The sequence below is a fragment of the Stegostoma tigrinum genome, chromosome 3 (assembly GCF_030684315.1).
Source record: "Stegostoma tigrinum isolate sSteTig4 chromosome 3, sSteTig4.hap1, whole genome shotgun sequence".
Taxonomy (NCBI): Eukaryota; Metazoa; Chordata; class Chondrichthyes; order Orectolobiformes; family Stegostomatidae; genus Stegostoma; species Stegostoma tigrinum.
This window is the reverse complement of record NC_081356.1, coordinates 58,632,805-58,656,113: the sequence shown is the minus strand read 5'-3', so window position 1 is coordinate 58,656,113 and position 23,309 is coordinate 58,632,805. Positions and strand designations below refer to the sequence as shown.

The following is a 23,309-nucleotide window of genomic DNA, read 5'->3' as shown; positions in this document are numbered from 1 at the left end:
TCGTGAATGACAGGATGCTTGACAACATTTGCCTTGTCCCTGCACTTCTGTTCTCACATCTTACATTTCTTCCTAGAACTATATCTTGTCCTCACAAGTCATTGCACTCAGTTAATCATTCCTTTGCCATTTTCACCCCTCCACTGTCAAACACAACTTTTCTTGTTGGCTGCTTTCAGCATTCCAAATGGACTGTTTCATTAAAAAAAAACAGCAATAGCAGGCCTTTCTAAAGCTTGCTGCATTTCCACCATGACACCCTGGTTCACACCACTGTCATTACAAGTGACAGAAAAGGGCAGGAGGAAAACCATTAAGTGGACTGATCAGAGATGGGCAAGAGAAAAAAATGGCCAAATGGTCTCCTGCTTCATAATTCACAATCCTGCAATGTTTTACCATCATCCTTTTGTAATTTAATCTCCACCGCTTTGTACCCTGTTATAGGCCTTCCCCCTTGTCCTTTCCTTCCCTCACTTCCTTCTCCCATTTCTATACTTGCTCAAAATCTTCTACATCCCAAACTTTTGCTGGCTCTTTCAAAAAGACATCGACAAGAACTATTAAGGTGAAACGGTACCAGCTTCTGTGAGCAGTAGAAACAGAGGGACAAGTAAATAAAAGTCTGTTGACAGATTGGCTTGACACTGTCCTGCTGCCAAGCAATTTTGCCAGCAGAGAGCAGTAAGTGGGCATGCATGTGAATTGTCTGCCCAGTACAGAAGCGGGCAGTAGATTTGCACATTGAAGGACCTATCAAATTCAAGAACGCTGCTTCCCAGGGTCCACTGAAAAAGAAGGCTGTGCCACAGACAGGTAAGTCAATTCCTACAACTCCAACAAAGACCCCATCCATTTTCAAAAAAGGGAATTCCCTCTACCTGTTGAGTCCAAGCTCTCTGATCTTTCTCTCCCAGTGGCATTACACAGGTTTCAGATCTGTTGGACCTCTAAGACCATAAGACACAGGGAGTGGAAGTAAGGCCATTCGGCCCATCAAGTCCACTCCGCCATTTAAATCATGGCTGATGGGCATTTCAACTCCACTTCCCTGCACTCTCCCCGTAGCCCTTGATTCCTTGCGAGATCAAGAATTTGTCGATCTCTGCCTTGAAGGCATCTAATGTTCCGGCCTTCTCTGCACTCCGTGGCAATGAATTCCACAAACCCACCACTCTCTGGCTGAAGAAATATCGTCTCATTTCAGTTCTAAATTTACCCCCTCTAATTTTAAGGCTGTGCCCACGGGTCCTAGTCTCCCCGCCTAACGGAAACAACTTCCCAACGTCCACCCTTCCTAAGCCATACATTATCTTGTAATTTTCTATTAGATCTCCCCTCAACCTTCTAAACTCTAATGAGTACAATCCCAGGATCCTTAGCCGTTCATCATACGTTAAACCTACCATTCCAGGGATCATCTCCACTGGACACGCTCCAGGGCTAGTATGTCCTTCCTGAGGTGTGAGGCCCAAAATTGGACACAGTAGTCAAAATGGGGCCTAACTAGAGCTTTATAAAGTCTCAGAAGCACTTCGCTGCTTTTATATTCCAACCGTCTTGAGATAAAAAGACTATAACATCAGAAGCTCAAACTTGTCCTTAAATAGAGGCTCTATATAAACAAAATATCAAACTGGTAAAGGCAAATTTTGGCTTTGAATCAGAGTCCTGGTCAGGGTCCTGAAGCTTGTAGTAAAATTCACATTATCAACACTTCTTTCCCTTTCTGTGGGCTGCCTGGTGAGTTCAGCATTTCTAGCATCTTCTGCTTTTATTTTAGATTTTCAACATTGGCAGTATTTTGCTTTTGTATAGCACAGAAGGGAGCCATTTGACCCATTGTGTCTGCACTGGTTCTATAATCGAGTACTAATCTCCTGTATTTTTCCCATGTTGGCCCACTTTATTTCTACCAAATTATTATCCAATGCCTCTTGAATGCCTCATCTGAATCTGCCCCCATCGCATTTTCAGACTGCACATTCCATACTCAACGTGTAAAAAAATTTTACTCATATCACCCAGGAGTCACTTGCACATTGTTTAAATCTTTCCCCTCTCATTCTTTTCTCTTTCACAAATAGGAAAGAGTTTTTCTCTACCTATACGCTACACAGCCATTGATGATTTTACAAGCCACTATCAGATTTATCTCAAAGAGTGTTTCAGCAGAAGTAAAGCTAAGACAAGTGCTGAATCACAAATCAATGTGCATCAGGGTGGAGCAAATGTGATCAAGTGCTCGCCTTCATGTCAATTATGACACCAAGGTTCCAAATAATGTGACACTGAACTTTTCAGCTGAGTGCTGACATGTACTGTTATTATTCTAGCAGCCTTGTTAGTCTGCACTCCTGAGATCAATTAGAAGTTGTAAGACTAGTCGATAAGTTCGCTGTTCTGCTGTTCAAATGTGTAACTTGACCATGTTAAGGTCTAAATGCTGTATTTTCATGATGTTAGTTAGACACTCAGGTATATTAGACCATTCGAAGACCAACTAGAGTGACAAATGGACACATGGTTACATGGACTACATAGAGAACAAATTAATTGCAAAGACAATCACGAAGACGACAGGTAACTGACAACCTTCATTTCCCATCCAATTGAATTGCAATAATGTCACACAACTGACAACAATGAAAACAGACACATGACATTTTAATCCTGAGAGTCTGGCTAAATGCAAGCCAAAAGCATGATACCTCTTTAATGTACAAGGACATAAACTAATTGCTGACATTGGCCAGAAGAGACCACAACTTGAAATTTTATGTATGTTAATGGAGCTTCATCTGATAATCAATAGCAAAGAATTGCCATACAAGATTTGTGGTTAGGTAAATTGTTTGCAATGTCCACATCTAAACTGTTAATCTCTTCTTTTCACAAGCTGATAGACCTCGTGCATATTTCTGGAATTTTCTGTTTTTGTTTACTAAAACAGATCTACTAAAATATGTTTATATGGCAAACTAAATATTCAGCGTGTAAATCACTTCCTAAATTTTGGACTCTTCCAAACTTTCTCCTCATTCCTCAGCATGATCTGGCATCTGTCTGTCAAATGTTAATGTAACTTAAAACCCCGAAATCAATTTACATAAATATTCCAGCTTTCACTTCAGCCCTTTGCTCATTAATGATATCACTATTTCTTTCCTTTTGATCCCTCCAGAAATGTTCACATCTACACCTTTACCTTTCCTGTCACCGATCTGTTCCTCATTTTACGTCTCACCACCTGTTACTTTGCTTCCTAATTTCTATGATTCATTTTGCCGATTAAACACCTTTAATATGGCTACATTTACCCTCTGTGCATTCTCCAAAAATGTCAAAGTGCCTTTTGTTGCCTTTTTAAGCAGTGAACCAATTGCCTTATTCTTCACTCTTGCTGACTATGCTGCTCATTGTACACATTATAGGCTAACTTCAAAAAGACTGCCCCGTTCACTTCACTCACCATTGCTTCCTTAGACCTACTGGACAGATAATATCTGCCCATTGTGACAATGCTCTTTGCTGCAGTTACCTCTGCTATCTCTCTCTAACAAAAATGGTCACAATGACTAAACTGACAATGTCTGATTTTACTAACTGATCCCTTATTGATGCCATCCTGCCTTGACATGCCATTCATCATCCACACAAACCGAAATGCTGCACTGATGATGTTTCCTTTAATCATAAATTCACAATTCAATCTTCCCCTAATCCTATGGTTTCTCCAAATACATCACATGATCAAGTCAATTTCCTCCTTTTTACAAAATGCTTGTTATGATTTCCCAACCTGCTTCCCACATTCCTAGCTCCATCAAAGCATTTTCACTGTAATATGTTAATCCTTTAGCTTTGTATGACTCCTCATCCTTTATGGTTTAAATCAGATAAGACCCTCTCTCTCTGAACTCACTGCTTTGCAATCTTGTCTAAATTTCACCATCCATATAAGTTTATCTACCTGTTATAATATTCACCAACTGGACCATAGAACATATAGAACATTACAGCGCAGTACAGGCCCTTCGGCTCTCGATGTTGCGCTGATCTGTGAAACCAATCTGAAGCCCATCTAACCTACACAATTCCATTATCATCCATATGTTTATCCAATGACCATTTAAATGCCCTTAAAGTTGACGGGTCTACTACTGTTGCAGAGAGGGCATTCCATGCCCTTACTTTGAGTAAAGATACTACCTCTGACATCTGTCCTATATCTATCACCCCTCAATTTAAAGCTATGGCTCTCACTGTCCACTCCATCTAATCCTCTGTTCATCCTTGTATATGTCTATTAAGTCACCTCTTAACCTTCTTCTCTCTAACGAAAACAGCCTCAAGTCCCTCAGCCTTTCCTCATAAGACGTTCCCTCCATACCAGGCAACATCCTGGTAAATCTTCTCTGCACACTTTCCAAGGCTTCCACATTCTTCCTATAATGCAGCGACCAGAACTGTACGCAATACTCCATGTGCGGCCGCACCAGAGTTTCGTACAGCTGCAACATGACCTCATGGCTCCGAAACTCAATCCCTCTACCAATAAAACCTAACACACCGTACACCTTCCTAACAACCCTATCAACTTGTGTGGCAACTTTCAGCAATCTATGCACATGGACACCAAAATCTCTCTGCTCATCCACACTACCAAGAATCTTACCATTAGACCAGTACTCTTGTATTCCACTTACTCCTTCCAAAGTGAATCACCTCACACTTCTCCGCATTAAACTCCATTTGCCACCTCTCAGCCCAGCTCTGCAGTTTATCTATGTCCCTCTGTAACCTGCAACATCTTTCCACACTATCCATATCTGCACCGACTTTAGTGTCTTCAGCAAACGTACTAATCCATCCTTCTACGTCCTCATCCATGTCATTTATAAAAATGACAAACAGAATGGCCCCAAAACAGATTCCTGCGTACACCACTAGTAACTAAACTCCAGGATGAACATTTCCCATCAATCACCACCCTCTGTCTTTTTACAGCTAGCCAATTTCTGATCCAAACGACTAAATTACCCTCAATCCCACACCTCCATATTTTCTGCAATAGCCTACCGTGGGGAACCTTATCAAACACTTTACTGAAATCCATATACGCCACATCAACTGCTTTACCCTCATCCACTTGTTTGGTCACCTTCTCAAAGAATTCAATAAGGTTTTCACTCTGTCTACTCCATTGACCACAGGCATAATTACCCCATGCTAAGTACCTGTCTCTTTTGCATTTTACATCATAGAACCAGAGGTCTAAAGCACAGAAAAAAAAAATCACCTAACTATCTGATCCCATCTTCTGGCACTTGGCCCATAGCCTTGTATAACATTTCTGAAGAATGATTCCGATCCGACATGTCAGCTTTCCTGTTCCTCTGATGCTGCCTGGCCTGCTGTGCTCCTCCAGCTCCATACTTTGTTATCTCTCACTCCAGCACGTGCAGTTCTTGCTATCCCATTGCCTTTTATGCCTTGGCATCACAAGCACACATCTAGGATACCTCCTGAATATTACGAGCGTTTCTGTTTCTAACACAACAGGCAGTGAGTTCCAGAATTTCACCACACTCTGCGTGAAGCTTCTTTCCTTCATGTCTGCTCCAAACCTCCTACCCTTTACCTTAAATCTGTGCCCCCAGTCATTGATCTCTTCATGAAGGGGAATAACTTCTTCTTGTCTACTCTGTCAATGCCCTTCATAACTGTGCACATAGCTATCATACTCTCCTGAGCCTCTTACGCTCCAGGAAAATCAACCTTAGTTTCTCCAAACTCTCTTCAGAGCTACAACTCTCCAGCCCAAGCAACATCCTGATAAATCTCTTCTGCCCCCATTCCAGTGCAACCACATCCATCCTATAATGTGGATTCAAGAACTGCACACAATACTTTAGATGTAACCGAATCAACATTTTATACAGTTCCAGCATCATCTAAAACTCTATGCCTCGGCTAATAATGTTAAGTATCGCATTTGCCTTCTTTAACACTTTATCTTCCTGTCCCACTGCCTTGAGGGGCCAATGGACATGCACACCAAGATCCCTCTGATCTTCGAAAGTTCCAGGGTCCTATGAGCACCTCCCACAAACATTTCCCAGTTCCACTTTATTACATGTCCATTCCTCGAAAAGATCTCCATCTGTTCCCCCTTGTACAACTCCCATTTTCACTCCCTCAAATTCAAGGGGCACAAGCCTCAAGTGTGCAAGGTGTTTATGGACTCATCACAGATTGAAACAACAATTTAGCAGTTTATTTGACACTGAATGGCGATCGGTAACTACAGTAATTAAGTCTATGGGTCTGCCGTCAGTAGCTACAATGCAGGAAAAAAAACATCAAAACTTAATGCAGGTTTGTGAGAAAGATATTGCAATAATCAAACCGGATTACTGGACCAAAAATGTTAATACTGCTTCTCTCTCCACAGATGCTGCCAAGCCTGCTGAGTTTCTCCAGCAATTCCTGTTGTTTCATGATTTATTGTGCTCCAGTTTGAACCAGAGAGAAATTGCTTTCATCTTTAGGAATATGACTTGAAACATACAGCTTAAGAAATTAAAATGAGGCATTTACTTACAGCAACACTGGGAAGTAACCTGATCCAGGACATTCAGAAATCTTGGAGTCATTTGTGGTAATGGATCAAGATCTACTTTTTTGAAATCCTCCGGGCAATCAGATTTTAAGTGTCCTTCTCGCTTACACAAGCTGCATACTATTATGGAAGCCTAAATAAGAGAAGTGATGATTTTTTTAAGAAAATGTTATTAAGTACTCTACATCATCAATCCAAATATGCTGTAGCTGACTGTAATAACTTTAATCAAATTGTTGAAGTTTGTGTAAGCATTTTCTTAAGTTTCAACCATCTGATCAAATCTCAAAAATATTCATGCAACAGCATTGGTTTCAGAAGAAAATGAATTACCTTGCCCTTTGTAAAAACAGCTCTACTGAATACATAACGCATACTGTCATCACTGCTCTGTGTTTCATATCCATACAAAGTTGTTCCAATTTCCTTAGTTATTTCATTCAGAACTTCTTGATTATGCCGCATAGTTGCTTCATGCTCAGCAGCATGTCTGAATACCAGAGAAGTTGCAAGATCTCCAAACTTTACTGGTGTAAGTGCCTTGGTGTTGAGCAATTCATCAATTACCCCATCCTCTTCTGACTGATTATCTTTATCTTCCTCACTTGACTCAGTGTATACATTCTCAATTTCATCAGCTGTAAGGCTATCCAGGTGAACCCATGGGGTAATATTCAGATCCGATTCATCATCATCATCCTCCTCCTCCTCCTCCTCCTCCTCATCTTCCCCCTCTTCATTTCTGCTCAGAGTCCCTTTGAGGTATTGTCGCATTGTTTCTTTGGAGAAATTACACAATTCATCTGCACTGTCAGAACTTTCTCTCACTTCATTATTTAAGTTTGTCTCTAAAGGACTAGTGTGCTCGAGACAAAAATCATCACTTCCCATATTCTGAGGATTCTGAAAACTCTCAGAATCTGAAAGGTTTTCAGAATAAAAGTTCTCTCTGTAATGATTTTTATGCTTCACAGGAATTTCATCATCACTAGAGGTCTCATTTTCAGCCTCTGTAGATTGTTCGAATTTTCCCTCCTTTAATTTTCTACCAGGGATGGTTGTATCATCTTTTTGCTTTCCAAACGCATCAAACAGTTCCTCATCATTGCAACTTTTTAGAAGTTCACCACTGTGTTTATATTCGCCACCTTGGTGATTTAGATCATCCTCACAGAACTCATTGCCAGTAATTCCAATTTTCTGTATATCAGATATCAGCTCTCCCTCAGTGAAGCTTTCACTCTCACACTCTTGTACAGTTTGTAGGTTCCCACCAGATTCTTTAGAAGGTAGATTTTGACCAACGTCACACCTAGCATTAGCATGCAACTGTGGGCATTCGCCATCGGTGGCTGTTGCTGAGAAAGCTGATGTCATACTATGCGTCGGTATCTTTGAGGCAGATACTTCAAGCGATTCTTGTTTATTTACCACAACATTCATTGCCCCTTCAGAATTATTTTTCTCATCTTCATTGTCTTTTTTCTTCAACTTTGTTGACTTATACTTGGGCAATGCAAAATACTTGTAAGTTGCTCTTAAACAATGAATGATGTAATCATATACCATTTGGCTATTAAGTGTTCGTGCAACATTTCTCTTTACAGCGTATGGATCTGGAGAAAAAGAAAAAGAGACGATCATGATAGTCAGTCACTTCACTGTAGATCAAATAACAACATCTTATTCATTGAATTGTATAGTTTGTGTATGGGTCACCTCCATGGATGTTTTAGTAATTCAGAGCAAGAGCATTTCTAGCAATAACCGCTACTTTTTGTGGTACCAGAAATAATCAGAAGCACCAAAGCAGGTAAAACATTTTTGCATATTAATACCATATACGCTAATATGACAATAAAATAAATAGGGCAGCCAGCTTTATTCAAGTTATGAAATTATTATAGATCTATCAGAGAACAGTTTTAACCTCTAAATCTTCATTATCTAGAACACCTAATCCTATATTAGATATGCTGTGGATTGACTAAATATTTCCAAATTTTGTATTATAAGCAATGTCAACTGTGAATAAAATACTGTGTACTGGGTGAATAGGAGACAGTATTCTCTCTTGTGTCACTTTGCTGCAAACTGGACAATTGAGAGAGCGTTCGCATCTCCACATAGTGTTCAGTGGAACCACGAATATCAATGTCCCCCAAGATCAAATCTAAGAATCTCCACTAAACTGATCTGCCTTGCACCAGCTATATAAACAACAAGGCTGTAATGGCAGGGCAGAGGCTTAATGCAAAGCAGTGCAACAACACAGTGATCACTAACTCACATATGTACAGCAACTTCAATATTCATGGAGTTTGATACTCGCCAACCTGCTGCAATATAACACAACACATCTGACATAACAGTGTTACAATTTGCTTTTAAAGGAAAGTACAGGTGCCAGGTCAAAAGTGGAGTTATTATAAAAGGTGACCAGAAGCTTTATTAAAAAGGTAGATGTGAAGGAATAGCTTAAAAAGTGCATGTGAAGGAGAGGCGTAGGAACAAATTTGAAATGGTGGCACCTGGGTCATCAGAAGTATGGTCACTGATGCTGAGGAAAACAGAAGGAAGTGTATGAGGTCAAAGTTAGAGAGAGGAAAAATATTTAAATGCAAGGATGAGAATTTCAAATGAGTGAGTTATTTAATCAGCCAATAAAGGACACCAGTGATAAGAACTTGAGACATGATAGAACATAGGAAGAAGAGTTTTAGATGATCTGAGTTTATGTAATTTGGTGGTAGACTGGCGAAGTGAATATTTGAGACTGAGGTAAATTAACGTTTCTAAAATTGACAGGTTAAGACAGTGGCAAGTTACATAGGCAAAGTCATGCTAACTATAAGGGGTAGATACGGGATCAGAAGCTCAGTAGGTTTTAATAAATGTCGAAGTTACTAATTGTCTGATACAGCCCATGACAGCTGAAATAAATAGATTTGGTGGCAAGTGTAGGTGACTATATGAATGACATTGTTAATGAGGCAAAGGTCTGAAGATCTAATTTTAAATTGAGAGTTACCATAGTGAGACAAAATCAGTACACAGGAAATAGGTTTTGGAGTGGGGACCAAAGACTTTAAGGCTTTAGTAGAACTGCTAGCACTGGCTAGCAGATAAACTGCTTGATAATTTAGCAACAATGGATGAATCAAGAACGACGGTGACGATGTAGAAGCTGAATGTTGTCAGCATTTGTGGGACAATACATGCTGCGCTTTCAGATGACATCATCAAGGGACAGGATGGAAATGAGAACTATGAGGGCACTAAGGGTAGATCCTTGTGGGTGTGACCAATGGTACTGGTGAGGACGCAGCAAGAGAAGTTACTGCAACTCATAACCTGGCTCAAGAGGAGCAGACAAAGAGAGGATGCTGTGATAAGCAGACATCATCTTGGGAGATATCGCTACTTAGGCAGTGAATAGACAGGGTGAAGCTCAGGGCCTTCAGTAGAGACAGTCGGACCTGCGGGACACAACTCTACGCAGGGATGAGTGAGGAAAAAAAAAATCTAACAGTGACACGATAGGGGAACATTTTGGTTGATGAGAAGCTGCTGTTATGGAATGATTTTTAAATACTTAAAAGCTTGATAAATGTATCATTTATAAAGCAGCTGCAACTACCTGAATTTCATTAAGGAACACTAGCAAAAAGGAGGTAAAATTAAATAAAGACAAAGTAAAATTATTAAATATGTCTAAGTAAATAAAGTTAATGCAAATAAGGTTTGATTACTGGTCAGGTTTTAAGCCAAATTTATATTTATTCTAATAGTAACAATTAGTTTTAAGTGTTATGGCATGGCAATCCAGCTAGGCCAGGTGGAGTGTGCTTCTTATGACATCATGGGCATGCATGTGTTTCTGACAAACACATCTGCAGTACGTGTCACCGCCTGCACAAGCTTGAACTCTGCATTTCAGAACTTGAGCAGCAGTTGGAGTCAGCATTGTGCATCTGCAAGACAGAGGGCTGTGTGGATAGTAAAGATAGGGAAATAGTCACACCACAAATCAAAAGGGAATGGGTGACTACCAGAAGAGAATGCATGAGTCCTGAGACTATTATGCTTGCCAATCTATTTTGTCAACTAGTGAAAGTGATGGTTCCTCAGGGAAGTGCAGCCAGAAACAGTGTGAAAGAGAGAGGGAGAACCATTGTACGAGACAGAGCATGAGAGAGAGGGTGAGCGCAGGACAATCCTCGGTGAGAAGGATCTGCCAGAAGTCATGTCCACATTGGTACCAACAAAAGAGCCAGGAAAACAGGCAAATCTCTGGAAGGAAGGTAGGAAAGAAATTGAAAAGTAGTACCTTTCAAATGCATTCTCAGGAATACTCCCATGTGACTCATGGTGAGTCTCCAAAAGGAGAATTAATCAACTGAACATGTCTGGAGAATTGACAGGAGGGATGGTATAAGATTTCTGAGGAATTGAGACCAGTCCTGAAGTAAACAGGACCTTTACAAGCTTGGGATGGATTACATTTTAATGAGACTGGGGCTGATATCCTTGCAGGGTGATTTACTAGTGCTATTGAACTTGGTTTAACCTAGCTTGTCAGGGGGATGGGAACCTGAGGAGTTACGCAAACTGGAAGGAAATAAAGTTGGGAACAAAGTTGAAAAGTTGCTTGGTAGAAACAGGAGATTTAAAAAACTGAGCGAAGGGTACGCATCAAAAGTGGAATTATGATCAAAATGAGAAAGTTAAGTGCACTCTACCCAGTGAATGCTACATGATAGATCATCTAAAAGGCACAAACAAAAGTAAATAGTCATCATATAATTAAGTGTATAACAATAAATAATGGCTGCACGATCACTAGCACTGGGAACTGAATATTCAACATTTCGGAAAGACTGACAAGGGGGAAAAGGAGGTGGAGTTATGTTGATGATACAAGATGGGATCAGTAAATGAGGACTACAGATCAGAACAACAACATGCGGAATCTGTTTGAGTGAATAGCAAGGGGCAGAAAAATTAGTGTCAGTTATTAATGGGCAATCAAATAGTAAGTGATAGTGTGAGCCATGGTATAAGACAGGAGGTGATAGAAGTTTGTAGCATGGCCAATACAGTAATCATGGATGACTGTAATCTGCATATAGACTCGATAAATCTACTAAGTACTAAAGACACAGAGGAGGAATTTCTGGAGTGTTTTACTGATGCTTTTCTACGAAGGGTTGTTGAGGAACTAATTAGAGCTGACTAAATTATTTTAGACCTGGTATCATGTAAGGCAAAAGGGCTAATTAACCATCTTGTAAAAGAACTCATAGGGATAAGTGACCACAACATGGTAGGATTTTACATTGTGTTTGAAAGTGAGTTAATTCAATCCAAAAGCAAGCATGTTAGGTTTGAATAATAGATATTATGAAGGAATGAAGCTCACATTAATTGAGATTAACTGGGAAAATACATTAATAGACAGTCTTCAAATTACACTTTATAGCAACTATGATCCTTTAGAACATAGAACATAGAACATTACAGCACAGTACAGGCCCTTCGGCCCTCGATGTTGTGCCGACCTGTCATACCGATCTCAAGCCCATCTAACCTACACTATTCCATGTACGTCCATATGCTTGTCCAATGACGACTTAAATGTACCTAAAGTTGGCGAATCTACTACTGTTGCAGGCAAAGCGTTCCATTCCCTTACTATTCTGAGTAAAGGAACTACCTCTGACATCTGTCCTATATCTTTCACCCCTCAATTTAAAGCTATGCCCCCTCGTGCTCGCCGTCACTATCCCAGGAAAAAGGCTCTCCCTATCCACCCTATCTAACCCTCTGATTATTTTAGATGTTTCAATTAAGTCACCTCTCAACCTTCTTCTCCCTAACAAAAACAGCCTCAAGTCCCTCAGCCTTTCCTCGTAAGACCTTCCCTCCATACCAGGCAACATGCTAGTAAATCTTCTCTGCACCCTTTCCAAAGCTTCCACATCCTTCTTATAATGCGGTGACCAGAACCGTACGCAATAAGTTTCAAAGTGGATTGCACTGAGTTATCCAGGATTGTAACAAAGTACTCCCTGATTCGAAACTTTGCAATTCAGCTGAGAATTGTGACAAGTGAGCCCGGTTTACCATCAATTTCACAAGGCACCCACTCAGTTGGACAAGTGGACTTCGATTGTAACACATCCCTCAGTTTAAAGTTTGCAAATTTACTGAATGCAGCTTTAATGTACAAAAACCTAAACCAAAAGGTCAGTCAATTGTGACTAAGAAAGAAAACTCACGATTGTATGTGATTTAGAAAAGGACATATAAAGAGGCCAAAAGTAATAATAAATCTGAAGACTGCAAAGTTTTTTTAGACTGCTAAGGGAGACTAAGAAACTGATTAGGAAAATGAAATAGAATATGAAAGGAATCTAGTTAGAATGTAGAAAAATGGAGAAGAAATTTTTTAATAAGTGTGTAAAAAAGAAATGGTTAGCTGAGATGAATTTTAGGCAGAGTCAGGAGAATATACATAAGGAACAAAGAAATAAAAAATCTTAATAACTATCGTGTCTATTTTCATTGAGGAAAATACAAAAAATCTTCTAGAATTTGAGACCCAAGTGACTAAGCAGAATGAAGAGTTGAAGGAAATTAATTTCATAAGAAGGCTGTACTGGAAAAAGGAATGAGGCTGAAAGTTGACAATTCCTGATAGTCTACATCCAAGAGTGTTGAAGGTGGTTAAAGAGATAGTTGATGCATTGGTGGTCAACTTATAAACTTCCTCAGATTCTGGAATGATCCTTGCAGATTGGAAGCTTGAAAATGTTATTCACTATTTAAGAAAGGAGCAAGACAGAAAACAATGAATTACAGATCTGTTGACTTTACATCAGTCGTAGGAAAATTGCAAGGATCTATTATAAAGAATGTGATAGATATACACTTGGATAATAATGATCTGATTTGGTACTGAAAGGGTCGATGCACTTGCAGTTAGTTAAGGGATAAAGCCATGTAGTCAGTAATAAGCAAAGCATGTGGGAACAACAGATATACATAAAAAGGAATAACAAACGAAACATTCAGACAGTCAAGGCTAGTTGGACAGAAAGCACACTTTCAGAAGCCTTGGGTAAAGAACAGACAATGCCTATGAAAGACTGGGGAAAACAAACGTAACATAAGACACAGACACTGAAGTGTGCAAATGGTAATGCACATGTTTCTAATCCGGACAGAACTTAAAGGTTCTGTAAAACAGCAGATTGAGATTTATACTTCAGTGTGCTGTGGCTCTCTCTCCATATGTACATATGAAATAAAGAACTGTAACTGGATTTCCTGAGTACGCTTATCAATGTGGCATGAGGTCTGATATTAGGCATAGTCCGAAAGGATTTGTGAATGGAAAACTGTATTTGATGAACTTGGGATTTTTTTGAAGATATTATTTTTAAAAATTTATAAAGGGTCAACTTGAATTTTCTGAAGGCTTTTGATAAGGTCTCCCACAGGAAGTGGATTCGCAAAATTAAAAGCACACAGGCTAGGAGATAATGTACTGGCATGGATTAATAATTGCCTAACAAACAGGAATCAGAGTGGGAGGAATAAATAGATCATTGTTACAATGTGTCTAGTGGGTAATTGCACAGATCAGTACTTTGGCCCCAGCTATTCACAATATATGTCAACGAATTGGACACGGTGACCAAATGTAATATTTTCAAACCTGCAGATGATACACAGCTAAGCAGGAAGATGAATTGAGGTTCCAGGAGTATTTTGACACGCTTAGTGAGTGGGTAAGAACATGGCGGATGGAACATAATGTGGAAAAACGTGAGGCCATCCATTTTGATGGGAGAAACAGATCTGCAGAATATTTTTTAAATGGTGAGAAGCCCGGTTAGACAGGAGTTGGAGTTCTATGTGCATTTCTGGCCTCCTTATCCAGTAAAGTTATCATGTCCACAGTAGGAATAAAACAAAAGATCACCAGACTTGTTTGTCAGAATGGAGAGATTGTCATGACGACAGAGATCAGGTAAACTGGGCCTGTACTCTCTGCAGTTTTGAAGAATAAGAAATGATCTCATTGAAACCTACAAAATACTTAAACAGTAAGAGGACATTGAGGTCGACACAAGTTCAGACGTGATCATGTTAAATGGTCCAGCAGGCTCGAGTAGCTGAACTGCCCACTCCTGATTCATATGTTCTTACGATGTTGCCCCTGGTTGGGATGTCTAGAACCAGTGGACAATTTAAAAATAAGGGGATTTAGGACAGAGACGAAGAGAATTTGTTTTGCTCAAAGGATGTGGAACCTTTGGTCTTCTCTAGCCAAAGTCAGAAGGGTTCATTATTTGAATACAATTTAGAGATTGACAGATTACCAATGGTGTGAAGGTTATTGGAATATAGGTGGGTAAAAGGCACTGAAGTGTTTAATGGTTTGGTCAAAATATAACATTGCAAATGCAATTTGACCCACCTGGAAAGTGAAGAGGACTTGAGGAAGATAGCGTGGTCATCGATATCAAGGGAGGCAGATAAATTGAAGAGCACAAGGCGGAATAGATTATCCTTGTCACAATAACACACAATGTAATTTGTAACACTGGTAAGAAAGCAGGGAAAATAGGAACTTGGAAGAGTAAGCAATTTGACCCCTCAAACTTTCTCCTCTATTCAACAAGATCATGTGTCATGTTCTCTTTCACCTTCCCCATATCCCTTGATGTGTTCAATATATAGAAAACTACAGATTTCTGCTTTGAATATATTTGGTGACTAGGTCAGAGGGTTGTGAAAGTTCAAAGAATTCCAAAGATTCACCACCCTCTCAGTGAAAACATTCGTCATCTCAGTCCTAAAAGCCTATTTCTTATTCCAAGGCTGCATTCTCTAGCTCTAGACTCTGCAGACAAGGAACACATTTTCCTTGCATCTACACTGTCAAGCCCTATAAAAAAATGTTGTAACTTCAATGAAATCTCCTCTCATTGGCCTAAACTCTATAAAATATAGGCTCATTCTCCTCAACTCTCTTTGTAGGATAATTCCACATCCCAGGGATAAGACTGGTGAACCATCATTGTACCTCCTCTGTGGTAAGTATATTCTTCCTTGGACAAAGAGACCAAAAGTATATACAATGCTCCAGGTGACGTTTCATCGAGGCTCTCGACAATTTCAGCATGACATCATTGTTGTGTACTCAAATTCTCTTGCAATAAAGGAAGTTTGACACTCTGGCAGGGGCAGAAACCTGATTGGAGGGATCATGTATAGAATTTTGAGAAACACAGCACATAGATTTGAGAGATGACAACAGGGCAGAAGTATCATTTTTCATCGAATGAGGTTTGTGATCCCAAGAATAAAAAAGGGAATTTACTCACTTTTGCACTTAAAACAATGCACTGACCCGTGAACGTCTCCCTATTGTAAGCAGGGACAGCTTTGAACTAACACAATATTAGCATCCAAAGAACACCTAATTCACAACCTCCCTACTAACTACAGAGGGGACAGATGTGGACAGACGAAAATGAACAGCATTTAGATTTGCAATGAGAATGGATTATTACACTTGTAGGTTTTTTTTATACCTTCCACAGCAATTCTCCTTTTGGGCCAGTCTTTAGCTTCCCGGGAAAGTGGTTCTTTGATCCGTATACAAATAACGTAATCCGCCAGTGAAAATTCCAGTGCATAAAACCGAAGTAGTTCAACCCACAGCTGCCCCAATGGTACAGAATTTTTTTGACTTAGTCCAAATACAAGTGGAACCTACCAAAGGAATGTGATTGAAAAGCTATTCAATTACTATGGCCGTTTAAAGGAATGACTGAAATCCACCCACAAGATAGGAAAACATACCTTTCCTTCATTCGAATTGCTACAATCCCCACTCGCAGTTCTGAATTCCCAGATAACCTTGTTATTTTCTACACCTTTAAGACTGAAGTTGCCTAGGTTATCCACCATAAAACCGTCAATCTTTAAAAAATAAAAAGTTTTAGTAAAGCAGTTAAGATAGCAGTTATTTTATTTATACATTTCAAAGAGAATACAAGTACAATAATACTGAATGCCCAAATGTGAACATGTTGTTGGATCAGCATTTCAACTCTTTTTACAAAGGTTGTGTTTTCCTGGGCAGAGGCGCTACTGTCCAGGGCACATTTGTTACTGTCTATTCAGATGATCATCTTCCTCCTTCTTGGCTAAACACAGAATCAAAAGATTAAATATAAAGAATGAGAAAAAACTATGATTGAAAATATTAATAAGAAAAGCACAAAAATAACAGAGTCAGAGTCATACAGCACAGAAATAATTATGATGACAAAACTGACTAACTTGAAGATATTGATTCTAATATCCATATAATGACTTTAGAGAAAGTAAATCAATATTTGCTGATTTTAGATAAATACAACTGACATATTTTAAGCAGGTTGCTAATTTTAATCATAGTTCTCTGTTAGGGGCTTAAGGGCTTACTCATTATAAAAAGTCTATGCTACTCAATACATTTTGATCTTTTAGTAGATGAAGAGGAGACAAAGCATGTTAGGGTACAGAAATCTGCAAACTTTTACACATTGCAAATGTGCTTGAAGTTATACAGAATGTGTTCAATATTCATAAGAGAAAAACATGTTTTGTCAAAGCTTTTTATGTTCCAATCATCAGGATGGTTTGTGAGAAATAACAAAAGGGAAACAAAATTGGTACTGTATGATAGGAACGCGCTGATTCAGTCAGCAAGTGGACTCTGAATGATAGATCCATTGCCCGAAAGAATGTACCAGTTAACGATACAGAAACTCAGCAGGCCTGACAACATCTGTACAGAGTAAGCAGAATTAACATTTTAAGTCAAGTGAACCTTCTGAAGTAGTTCTTTGTTTTATTTCGACAGTTAATGACAACTGTCAATTAACTGCCAAGCTTGATTTAAATGGTAAAGAAGGCAGGTGACTCCGTTTGGTTAAGGCACTGCCTTGAGAAACGAACTGGAGAATACCACTGTCTATTTTGTTGAGTTGAAACAGACTCAGTGCATGTACATGTTCTTTCTACTGAGAACAAAACACCATACATTAATATATGTAGCTGGCAGAAGATGAAAGTGTGCCATGCTATGAACCTGACTGAGTATCCCAAATTGGCTGTCAGCATAATTCTCTGCACACAGGATTGTTTAGCAAACATTGTTCAAGCATAAAGTCACATCTAATGTTGGACACCGGAGTTGAGAGTTTTGCCAACAAAGGTGATTGGGTGAGATAAGTACCATGCTTATTGTAAACAGCTGAAGGGATACGCATATTGATACCATCAACCAGTCTTCAGGGCATATGCTGTACACACGGCACTGAAGTTCGTATACCATGTTATTAGTTTGTGCGACTAGCTGACCATCTTTTCAATTTGATGGCAGCATCTTGTTAATTAGTAATACAGGAGACCCTATTCTTTAAAGATCAAACTAACATGTCCACGCACTCCTTCAATTTCAAATCAACAAAATAGGTAATAGCCATTCTCTGGTCCATTTCTCAAGGCAATGTTTTTCATAGTCCACTGCCTATTACAAAAATTTGAACAAAGCTTGGCAGTTAATCATCAGTCATCACCAACTGGTACATTCTCCATGGCAACATCTCTACCAATCAGTTAAACCAGAAGATCAGTCCTTTTGCTTTGGTACTTCTTATGAATTTTCTCAATAAATGCAAGCCAAAATGGGTCTTTTTCTTCTCAAATTTTGCACAACTTCCTAAATAGTAAATAGGAAGGAATATAATAACTAAAATTGGAAAAACTGATTTAAATAAAAATCTTACCCATAATCCCAGATACACAGGCAGAATGCATTCCTTCCTTTGTTGCAGAAAGTAGATTACCATTAAAGCAAATGCATAGGGTGGCAATCCTCCTTCATCTGGACAGTCAATGTGACAAAGCTGTAAACAATAAAAATGTCTTTGTTTTTAAAAAAAAAATCAGTTAGATTTATGGAATCTTATACTTAAAAAGAAAACCATTTATCTTTTGTGCCTGCGATGATTCTTTGAAAGAGGAATTCTTATGAGTTCTACAAAGCTGCTTTTTGTCATTGGAGTGAGTCCAACTGCTAGAAATGGATTGGCCCTGCACAAATTCAATGCAATCAGCTCTACAATCAACCTAGACGGACTACCTGGGGGGGACGGGTAAGTGTATGTTTTCTAAAATTGTCACTTGAAGTTTATTCTGAATAAAGCAATTGAATTTACCGTAAAATTGTTAGTAGAAATTCACAGTGTCCTGGATGTTGCATAACCAACATCATACTTTATGTTAATAGATTTCTTTTTCAAAATTGGCAAACAAGAATCACCTCCCTCTACTCGCAGAAGTATAATCTGTCCCCTACAACAGTGTGTCTTTACATTTTAACTCACTCCTTCTAAATAAGAACATCATGTATTCTCAACAATGAAGAGCAGTCTTGTCAAATTAATCACATCTTTTGTAACTACGTCAGGGAGTTAAAGACAATGTTACAATCGTCTCCCATTTGTGAGGGGGGCGAGAAGTTAAAATTTGCCTGAAAATTGTCATCTTGAAGCAGAGGATTCAGATGTCTAAACATAAAAAGGAAGTTAAACATAAATTAAGTTAAAATGATAAGTATTTATTTTAACTTTAAAAGTGAAAAGTTGCATCATAAAAATATTAAATAAAATATTTACTGCAGCTACTAAACCACTCATGTTTTCAAATACTGTTTTTCTTACCTTAGCCCATGATCTAAAGGCAATTACCAATGGAGTAAGACAAGGTTCCAACTTCCCCAAGGCAGCTAAGTGATATGTTGTGAGCCATGCATTTTCATTGCCTGCACTCACTTTACATAAAAGGCCACTGAAGGGAACAAGAAAAGAACATCACTATCATAAAACAACTTCAGCTCAGAAGAAGGCTATTCAACCCATCATGTCACTGCTGACTCTCTACAACAGCAACACCGCTAGTCCTGCTCCCCTGTAATGCTATAAATGTTCTCTCTTCAGCTCCTTAGCCAATTCCCTTGTGAAAGTATTCACTTGAACAGATTCCACCAGTCTCAGGCAATGCATTCCAGATCCCAATCATTCACAGTATACAGTTTCTGTGTTTCCACCATAATTTTGTGTCCCCTGGTTCACAAATCTTCTGTAAGTGGGAATAGTTGCTCCTTATCTCGGCTGTCTATATTCGCAATTTTGACTACTGTCAAATCTTCTTTCAACTTTTTAAGAAGAATAGCTCCAATTTCTCCAATCGTAATGATCTTACTCAGCACTGGAAACATTTTCAAATCTTCTCTGCATCTTCTCTAACAACTTCACATCATTCCTAAAGTACACTACCTAGCGCTGGGCACAATTCTTGCTATATTTGAAGCTGAATCAGAGTTTTATATATGAGTCATAACTTCACATATTTTGTATCCTTTCCCTTTATTTATAAAGCACAGGATCCCATATGTCTTTTTAACCACTTTCTCAACCTTTCATACCCTTTAAACAATTTGAACACATGTAGTCCAAGATACTTCTATTCCTGCAACATTAGACTTGTTCCCTTTACTTCATATTGCCTCTCCTTGTTCCTCCTAACATCTACCATTTCACAATTCTCAGTATTAAGTTTCATCTGCTAGATGTTTATCCATTCTAAAATACCACTTATGTCCTCTTGAAGTTCATCATTATCGTTCCTACAGATGTTACCAGGATTGAAGGGTTTGAATTATAAGGAGAAGCTGGATAGGCTGAGACTTTTTCCGTCAGGAGTGTAGAAGGTTGAGGGATGACCTTCTGAAGTTTATAAATTCATGATAGGCATACATAAGGTGGTTAGCAAAGGCCTTTTCCCTAGAGTAGGAGAGTTCAAAACTAGTGAGCATAGGTTAAAGGTGAGTGGGGGAAAAATTTTAAAGGGACTTGAGGGACAACACAGAGGGTGGTGCATATAACAAATCACACAAAGTAGTACTGGCAAAAGTACAACATTTAAAAGATATTTGGACAGGCACATGAATAGGAAAGGTTTAGATGGATATGGGCCAAACGTACGCAAACAGGGCTAGTTTATTTTGAAAACTGATAGGCATGGACGAATTGGACTGAAGGGTCTGTTTCCATGCTGTTTGATTCTACTTTATTTCAAAGTCTTGTGTCAACCACAAGTTTTGAAATTATGTCCTGTGCATAAAGTTTTGCTAAGTGATGTGCAACTTTCAATGATAAAAATAAAGCATCATTATACACTAAAGATTAAGTACTGAATTCCCTCTTCTTAGACAGCACCTAAAGGGTGAGGGGAGTTTCTGTTAGTCCTTTTTGTACAGAATGCACATTATAGTCTAATTAATTTTCACACTGAGGAACAAAGGCAGAGTCATTCATATTTCACAATGACTAAAGTTTGTGTGGTATTGTTACTTTTATTAGATATTGATGAGAATCTATAAGCAATTAGTTGTTCAAAAGGATTCAGTATCTATCCACAAATCATGCAATTAAACGTCCATGTTTGGGGTGGGTGGGGGGGGTATCGAGTATAGACTTTTGCAGTAATATCTTTGACTAACAGCTGTCTACAGTGTGTTAACATGAGTCAAAATTGTGATCGTTTTGCAATGCTAGGATGGATAATTCTGGAAGTTTAAAGTAGTCAGGGATAAGTGTTATTCAGAAGATCCTCAGTAAGAAATTGAATGAATTTCAAAAATCAATTTAATGCAGAAGGTTAAGGCAGTCAAACCGTAATTGCTGCTCTGGCATTAAGGAGTACCATACATTTTATATCCACTACAAGTATACTGTTTGTTCTCATTTATTCAGTTCATAACAATTTACATTTGTTGGATTATTCTTAGAGTCTTGGTTAGAGAAAGATACATGCTTTATGCCTACCAATGTTCAGATCATATTAACAGCACTGACGTACTGCAAGAATTCTGTTTGATCTCTGGGTATCACTAGTATCACTTCTCAGTACACAGAGTTATACTCTCATTCCAAAGCAATACAAGATCCGCTTGTAAGTGTGGGCAGTTAGGTGAAATTCAAGGAGACAATATACTATGAAATTCACAAAATATTTTCTTTTAAAACTGCATTTTTAAAACTGTGTCAACTTTCTATTTGCATCTTTAGCTCAATGAATGAAACAAGGGCACGTTTTTCGCATTCTTAAAGGGTCTCAAAGCAATCTATTTTTAAAATGAAAGGCTTACATAATTTAGTTTTTGCGAATAAAAAGCCTGAAAAATACTCGATGTTTCTAATTTGTTGAATCAATGGATAAATTTCTTTTGTAAAATCAAATATTTTGTAACTAAAATGGGAAAAGGCTATTCAGCCCAGAACACCCGTCCCTTTCAAATTTGTACACATATAAAAATACGCTTTGAACTCTGAAGACCACATCTAAGATCAAACCTAAGAATCATCAGTTGCAAAGATTTTTAAAAAATCAAAGACTGAAAGCTTTTGACATGAGAATGTATTGAGGAGGGGGAGGGGCTTTCTTCCTAATTGTATAAATCTATATTATTTGTAAATGAAGAGCTGGAAAGGTTTTCTTGGTTAAAGGGAAAACACAAAACTCCTGGCTTCAGTTAATTTCCAACCAGGGATTATTCAATCTCAGCTCTTGCTGGGAAATAAAGAAAATTGTGTCTCTCCCTACATCTCAAATGGGATTGGCATGATTCAACAGCAAATCACACTCAAATTTTAACCAAAGAGTGGCAGTGCCAGCGGAGCAAGGAAAAAGAGACTTAAAAAAAGACTTAGTACGCACTGCAATAGAAATAGGAAGCATTTAAGTTGGGCATAACTTATTTTGATGTGTTAAAACGCACATTAAGTTAGATTAATTAGCTTACAATGGTCATTATTTTATAAGTGGTTCAGTTCATGTTACACTTAACACTATAGTAACTACATTCATATTAAGAAAAGTAAGTCCCGACAAACCTTTGCTTGTCTCTGCATAGTACGACAGGCACTCTGGCATGGAACTCCGCCTCAACATCAATGAAAGAAACTGAATAAATTTGGGAAGAGCAAAAAAATCTATTTAACAATTCTTTTGACTGTTAAACTGTTCTTTCTGCTCATCACAGGGAGGTTCGATATTTATGAACCGAGCTTGTACTAAACTAATCTGAATAACATATTTACTCGGGACTGTGTTGACATACAAAATGTAGATTCAAAGGACCATGTGTTCAGGCCCAGTCACAAATTTTCCTGAGGTAGAACTTTAAGCATTACTTGGCAAACAATGAAAAGGCACACAATATTCGTCACTGTATAAACATGGTGACTCACTTTCAGTGGGCAAATGTCTTCTAGATAATTTTGACGAAGAACCCCTATTCTGATTTACTGGAGCTCTAATGATTAGTTTTAGTTTTTGTAAATTAACTCCTGGGATAGGAACTAGGCTCTTCTAGTTTTTACCTATTGGAAAAGGACAAAAGTATTACAAGATGTTGCTAAGTTTTAATTTGCTGGTATTAGGTTGAAAATATTGCACAGCTCTATATACTCCATACAATGATTTGTAAAGTGTGCCGTTAATGTGTTAAATTTAAGTGCGTGAGATACATTTCCATAATTCTCATGTCATT

General features: G+C 38.5%; 1 protein-coding gene across 5 annotated transcripts in view; it reads right to left on the bottom strand.

Annotated features, from left to right (window-relative positions):
• The window catches only part of LOC125451140 (terminal uridylyltransferase 7-like), an 81,912-nt gene that overhangs the window by 29,895 nt on the left and 28,708 nt on the right, over window positions 1-23,309 (bottom strand). For all 5 annotated transcript variants that reach the window (XM_048527914.2, XM_059644626.1, XM_059644625.1 and 2 more), the window contains 7 exons: window positions 22,651-22,720; window positions 19,417-19,543; window positions 18,481-18,600; window positions 16,505-16,624; window positions 16,234-16,414; window positions 6,959-8,241; window positions 6,608-6,758 (listed from right to left, as the gene is read on the bottom strand). In XM_048527914.2, the coding sequence (XP_048383871.2) occupies window positions 6,608-6,758; window positions 6,959-8,241; window positions 16,234-16,414; window positions 16,505-16,624; window positions 18,481-18,600; window positions 19,417-19,543; window positions 22,651-22,720 (2,052 nt within the window). The remainder of the gene's footprint in view (window positions 1-6,607; window positions 6,759-6,958; window positions 8,242-16,233; window positions 16,415-16,504; window positions 16,625-18,480; window positions 18,601-19,416; window positions 19,544-22,650; window positions 22,721-23,309) is intronic.